At 28.3% G+C, this 7,222-nt stretch overlaps 1 protein-coding gene across 2 annotated transcripts; it reads right to left on the reverse strand.

The window, feature by feature from the left end:
• Positions 1 to 171: 171 nt before the first annotated feature.
• On the reverse strand, positions 172 to 3,341 carry PDE318 (P-loop containing nucleoside triphosphate hydrolases superfamily protein). Of its 2 annotated transcripts, XM_078989962.1 has the most exons (14): positions 3,180 to 3,341; positions 2,635 to 2,765; positions 2,436 to 2,556; positions 2,259 to 2,323; positions 2,040 to 2,153; positions 1,851 to 1,925; positions 1,737 to 1,775; positions 1,544 to 1,615; positions 1,336 to 1,449; positions 1,170 to 1,241; positions 1,038 to 1,074; positions 829 to 941; positions 530 to 736; positions 172 to 423 (listed from the first exon to the last, which is right to left on the reverse strand). In XM_078989962.1, the coding sequence occupies exons 1-14, from the start codon at positions 3,262 to 3,264 to the stop codon at positions 313 to 315; spliced, it is 1,356 nt and encodes a 451-aa protein (XP_078846088.1). In that variant the 5' UTR covers positions 3,265 to 3,341; the 3' UTR covers positions 172 to 312. The 2 variants fall into 2 exon arrangements, with proteins under 2 accessions (XP_078846088.1, XP_078846089.1); XM_078989963.1 differs by lacking the exon at positions 3,180 to 3,341 and having other exon boundaries at positions 2,436 to 2,549; positions 2,635 to 2,757.
• Between the last annotated feature and the right edge of the window lie 3,881 nt (positions 3,342 to 7,222).

Here is a 7,222-nt window from a genome sequence, read left to right on the forward strand (position 1 = left end):
ACTTTGACTTTAAGATTTCCTCTTTACATTGATGTTACAAAAATGTCAAATTCTATTCTATTCCATTAAATATACATGTCTTTTGTAATACCAGCCACAATGGAACAAAATTTATACCGAAATATAAATAAAATAAATCAATTACATCGGCACATGAATAAAAAAAAAAACTTGCAAAAATAATAATAACTTAACAGGACTAAGTTACATAATGTTTACTAATTTAAATAAATAAAACATATGAAAACACTATTGTTGTCCATATCCTTTTTCAACATTGAAAAGCATATTAACCTAGAAAAAAAAAACATATTAGATGAAAGTTTTCCTTGGAGAAGAAATGTTGTCCAAAATGCCCTCAGGTTTCTGAATGTTGAGTCTTGCTGATTGAGATACCAACACCTCATGCACTCTATTCTTCAACTGAAAACCACCACAACAAAAATATGGAATGATACAGTTGTAATTTTATTTATATAATCTTCATTTACTTTTATTATTCTGCAAAAAATGGTTGTCAGATTCTAACCTCATTGAGTCCAACTTCATTTGTTACAGACACTCGAAGTGCTCCATCGGGTCCCACTTTTCGGTATTTTAATAATTCATCATTATCATCCTCAGCATTTTCAGTAACATAAAGAACCGGAGATTCTTCCAAAAGATCACATTTGGAGACAACATCAATCCAAAGATGCTCACTGAATCTTTCTTTTATTTCTTGGTAAATTAAAAACTGCATTATTATTTTTTTTTTTAAAAAAAAAACATAAGATTAAACATAAACAAAAAAATAATAATAAAATAAAAGAAGCCACAGTGTCATACCTGATCTGAAGGAGATGTCCCACATTCTCCAGTTAAATCATGAACAAATAACACAGCAGTAGGTAGATGAGACAACACAGCAAGTGTTAATTTTTCCAAATTATTCCTGTCCTCTATAAAAATTTTAATTAAAAAAAAAAAAGTATATTAGATATTTATTTAATAAATAGTCAAACTCTTTCATTATAGTCAAACACAAAGTAGGTTACCATCACATCTCCTCAAGATCCCAGGTGTATCCGTCACCTAGGATGTGAAAATACAACGTTTATTTTTTTAAATGTGTAAAAGGGTAAAAGAGTAAATTTACATGTATAGATGCAAATGAAGAAAAAGCTGACCTGAAAATTCTGGTAGCTTAAAGCAATATGGCCCATTAAAATGCCTCTAGTTGTAAAAGGGTAGTTACAAATCTACATGAAAGTGTCTTAGAAATTTGATATGTAAATATATATAATTATAGAAATTTTATGAAATAAGTGAATAAATAAATAATATTTTACATACCTCAGGCTTTCCTGTTGAGAGTATGCGGACTAAAGATGATTTTCCAACATTAGGAGCTCCAACAAGACAGAGTGTTGGCATTTCAAGATCAACAACTGGCATTGCCCTCAATGTCTAGAAATTTAAATATTGTATAAAGTTATTAACTTTATTAAAAAAAGAAAAAAAAACATGGATTGTTGAATTATATTCTTCTAAATGACAAAACCTTGGCTATTTGCATTAAATCATCAACGGCTTTTCCATCTGAAAGAAAGATTTCTTCAAGTTTTCTCATTCCCTGTGAAAAAGTTTATAGTAAATAATCATATATGAAAATCTTTAAAGAAGTAAACACAATAACAATAAGAATAATTATATAAAAAAAAAAAAAAATGAAATCTTGTAGTTTAGTGACTGACCTCAACTAACCTCTCTTCTGCTTCTCTCTTTGTTGTTGACTGTTAAAATATATAGCAAATAACAGGTGTTGAATCAAACAAGTTAACAAGTTAAAGATTAAAAGAAATTGTTACCTGAGCACAGAGTGATGCGTGTTCTTTTCCAACTGATACAAGTTTCTTCCTTAGATAATCAACTTTTCCTAAAACCTTCAATCAAAAGTCAACACATTGAATAAAACATTCATAAATTAGTTACTTCAGTTACATGATTATGGTAATCACATATGAAAAATACTTGATTGGATAATGGATTCTACCAACCTCTTCATAATTTCCATCTCCTAAAGTCAACTCAATAAGAGAACGTTCATAAGGGTGTAATTGTCTTTTGTTTGGGAAATTATCCTTGTATGTTCTCAATGGCAATGTTAGCTCCTAATAATCACCCAAAAAAAATAAACATAATTACAATAGATAATTAGATAACATCTGAAACTTGAACACTTGTAGTTGTATGATCATTATAAGATTTCAAATTACCTTCATTAGGGCATCAAGTTGTTTTGCACCTTTGTTTTTCTCACGCTTAGCAGCATTAGCTATCCCTATGAATCATGCAAACTAAAGCCTATAGTTAAAAATCAATTTAAACAAGTGCTAAACTGCTAACTTTATAAAAAAAATTTAAAATAAAAATATATCATGGTTGTTGATTACCCTTTGTAGGTGCGATTCTCTTGGCCTTTCTTAATGATGAATACAGAATATCAACTGAAGGCATCACCATGGGTAGCTTTTGAAAGGCACCAACTGTATCAAGTGTCTCAGATGCTGTTTCCTAACAATGAGTAATGTTAAATTAATGTACATATCACAGCTTTCTTTTAAAGTTTTACAATGTATTAGTCAGAAGTACCTTTGTTTTGTTTTCATGCTTGGTTTGTGATGTCTCTAAATAGCTTCCTTTCACAACTTCATAGGTGGTTGTCTGCATCTGTTTACTGAAGCACAGTGGATAAATTTTCATCCTTGGTAATGGGTATAAGCCTGCAAGGTATCAAGGGAAAAATGTCTTAGATTGACTTATACGATACGTATTCCCTAGTTGTCATCTTTTCAAACAATTGTTGAATTTGATTCTGTCCCCAAGTTCGCATTGTTTTGTTACTAATGAAGGTGTTTATATATACACGCAAACAGGATATGTTTATCTACTAGCATCCATAGAGGGAGTATCTAATTCAGAAATCGACGAACTAGGGTTTATAGTGATTAAACGATGAAGATATATCAGTAAACCGACACGGATATATACACATAACAGAAATATATACGTATATCCAGCAGTTTACTTTACAGAGAGACTGTAATGTAATCCAGACATTGACGAACAAGGGTTTATAGTGCATAAACGATGAAAACGCATCGGAAACCGAGACAAACATGAAAATCAACAAAAACCTTTACAGAGCTTGGTGCGATTGAATAACAACGTGGAGTAAGGAAGTTGCCATAGCTGTAGCAGAGTAAAACTCCCGCTCGTCATGCTCTTGCTCTCTGTGTCACTGTCGTTGGATATTGTGAATTTCGGCAGAGGGGGTTTTGTGTTCTTTTTTAATCTAAAAGGGGTTTAGGACATCCAGTTTTGGTGGGACATACAAGGATAATTTTCCAAATTTTTTAAGAGGAAATGAAAGTTCATAAGGGTTTAGGACATCCAGTTTTGGTGGGACAAAAAAACGTTAGGAAATGAAAGTTTTACTAGTTTTATTTAAGAGGAAATTTTTTATGTTAAGAAAACAAAACTGAAAACCGATAATTTGATAATTTTATTAATTACATACTTATAAAGCTTATATTTTTTGTTAATCTCATGCATTTGAAACCATTTTTTAACTTCTCAAATCACATTCATTTGAAACCCTCTTTTTTTTAAGTACTGCAACTCAAAAGTTTTCTTAGAAACCATTTTTTAATTTCTCAAATCACATTCATTTGAAACCCTCTTTTTTTTAAGTACTGCAACTCAAAAGTTTTCTTAATTATTTAACACTTAAAAGTTTTATAATTTATATTATATTTAATTAGCATTTAGCAAAAAGTTTACTATAAAAAAGATCAATATTTTGGGAAAACATGCATATAAATCATATATAAACTTCACAGAAAAAAAAAAATTAAAGGTTTTTGGGTTGGTTGAGGTCTTATGACCACTTTTGAAAATATGATATTATATTAGAGCTTTTAATTTATAAGTTTGTTATACTAATTCGTTTTTATATTTTCTTTGTTTTTGGATTTATTGTAATACAGTCGTTGTATATTATCGTTTAATTATTAATATATTGATCATATGTTATATAGGGTGATATCGAATATATTGAATAACATTTTTTCTTGAATCTCATTCATTTGAAACCCCATTTTTTAACTTTCTCAAACCACATTCATTTGAAACCCCATTTTTTAACTAATGCAACTCAAAACTTTTCTTAATTATGATTTAACACTCAAAAGTTGTATAACTTATATTATGTTTAATTAGCATTTAGTGAAAAGTTTACTATAAAAATGTATATCTTTTAGGAAGACATGCATACAAATCATATACAAATTTCAGAATGAAAACAAACTTAAAGGTTTTTTGTGTTGGGTTGAGGTCTTATGATACTTTTAGAGATATGCTATTATATTAGAGTTTTTAATTTGTAACTTTGTTATAGTAATTTGTTTTTATATTTTCTTCGTTTTTAGATTATTGTAATATAGTCGTTGTATATTGTGGTTTAACCATTAATATATTGATCATATGTTATATAAGGTGATGTCGAAAATATTTAATTAAGTATTTTAAATATGTTTTTTTTTTATTGTACCGATTCAAAAAGATAATTAATTAAAACTCATACATATTTTATACTTTTCATATATATATATATATATATATATATATATATATATATATATATATATATATATATATATATATATTATAATAGAGATCAAAACACTTCAACCAAAATTTATTTAAAATCCAATATTTCAAATGTTTTTTAATAATAATTGTAAAAATTAACATGTGTTACTTGATTGATTGATTAATAAAAATATTAATTTTTTGAAACTCCTAACTATTAAACTTATATTATTTAATTTTTTCGTTAACTAAAATATTTTTCCTACATAAAGATAACATTTTTATGTTTGGTTACTCATATTTGTTTATGTAATTAGAAAACAAGGTGTACATATAATGACTACTTCAATTTCACAGAGGAATAACTACCACTAGAGAGGTATGTTTTCTTTAGCTGGTTGTAGGAGATCCACATATCCTTTTGAATTATTTATATTAATGCTTAGTAATATCTCATTTATATTCTCATTCACCTTAATTTTTTAGGTACAAATTAAGGAAGAGGATTCTCGGCGCACCAACATAAAATCAAATGTACGCATTGCAAAATATGTAATTAAAATTAAATATCAAATTTACTAATTGACTTATTTTAAAACTCTTGATGATATTTATGTATAATGATATATTTTGTATGAATTCATTCTTAAGTTTAATGTTTAATATTTGAAAGTTCATATATGAAACCTTGCATGTTTTGGTGTAATATAAATAGTGTAATACAAAGTTTATTGTTTCATTATTGTTTATTAATATCTCATTTAAAACAATTTATTTCTTATTTAATCCAAAAAAATATTATCGGACATAAAAAAAGTAGATTATATTAAAGTTATACAAAAACTTATAATATATATTGGATATTATAAAAGTAAAAGTAAAGTTTATAAGGTATGGACTATATTAGATAGTACCAAAATACAAGTTGATGGATTTTTATGTTATTTGATAATTCGGTTAATGCCCAATGCATGACTAAAAACGTAAATTTCAACATATTTCTATTTTTTCCAATAATTATTTTAACCACTTAAATGCATTCTTGTGCAACGCGCGAGGTTACGTCTAGCACGTGTGTGCGTGTGTATATATACATACAGAGAGAGAGAGAGAGAGTAATCATGTTCTTTTGAGAACCAAATGATCAGTGAGAACTTGCAGATTCATAATCAGTTAATCAATTTAAAAAGCCAAAAACACAAATCTTCTGCAAATGGTGCGTCAAAGCCATATCTAGACTAAAAAAAGATTTGATGATTTTTTTGGGGTTTTCAAAAATGTGGATTTATGCATAATCAACAGTTATTTAGATTGCTAATAAACACAATCAACAGTCATATGGACTGTTGACTGTGAATACATACAAATTTCCAAAATGAATAAAAAAAATTATCAAATCTTTTTTTAAGCCTACATATCGTTTAGATGCACCATTTGGAAAAAATTAATATTTTTGGTTTTTAAAAACGATGAGAGCATTATAAGCTAGCAAGTTCTCATATTTTTTTTGTTCACCCAATAACTCAATATATATATATATATATATATATATATATATATATATATATATATATATATATATATATATATATATATATATATATCATTATTATATATAAAAACCTTATTTATTTCAGAGCGCGTACAGCGCGTGAACATGCCTCAAAGAAAAGCATATGACAACAATTGAAGATAGTCATTCGTTGCTTCAAATGACGTTTGAAAGAGAGCTATCTCTTTTCTCAACCACCGTGTTCTTTAGAGAACATTTTAACGACGCCAGTCAAAATCGATGCACACCGCTTCATACTCAAATCTACCGTATGTGAACGACACCATGTAAAAGTGATCCACAACACTTCCTGTTTCTGTATCTATCCACTGTTCTAATATTCTGATAATGTTTATGCAACAAATCGTAATGCTTTGCCATGTCTATGCAAGTTCCTCCCTTCAACCCAGAAGGCAAGACCGACATCATTTTCCTAATTTCAATTAGGTAACTTATTTCCTCTTTGATTTGCAATAAAATATTGCGAAGGTTTTAGTTCTTTTCCTAATTTCCCCTGATTAGGTTTTCAGTGTTATTGTAGCGTTCGATTGGAGAAAACTCACTGGTTCTACGGAGAGGTTGCATACGAATCTCAAGAAATTATCATAATCGAGGGATATTGATTTCCCAAAATGGTTCTGGCACTACCATGTAACTTACGCCCAAAAACTTACATTATTTTGTAGTTGTTTTTAGTTTAAATCTGAGACAAACTCTATAAATCTACATGGTTGACTTCGCTTAAGGGAAATCATGCAAATATTTAATATATGAAGGGACTTGGGCACTTGGCAGATTCAATATGAAACTGTCAATGAGAGTTGTTTGTATAATCATGTTATACATTGAATATAGAACAACCAATTTTCATGTCTTGAAAAAGTAACAATTTTATAGTCTTTATGTCTCTCCCATTGCTGAAAACTTCAATTTCACTTAGGTTTGATTCGCTCCCCAAATAGAAAATGGGTTTCTTTGTTCTATAATCTTTAAAACTAACATGTTCATGAGATAATCTGATATGGGCTTTGTTAA

The sequence above is a fragment of the Lactuca saligna genome, chromosome 4, assembly GCF_052625555.1.
Source record: "Lactuca saligna cultivar CGN05327 chromosome 4, ASM5262555v1, whole genome shotgun sequence".
In the NCBI taxonomy this organism is placed as follows: domain Eukaryota; kingdom Viridiplantae; phylum Streptophyta; class Magnoliopsida; order Asterales; family Asteraceae; genus Lactuca; species Lactuca saligna.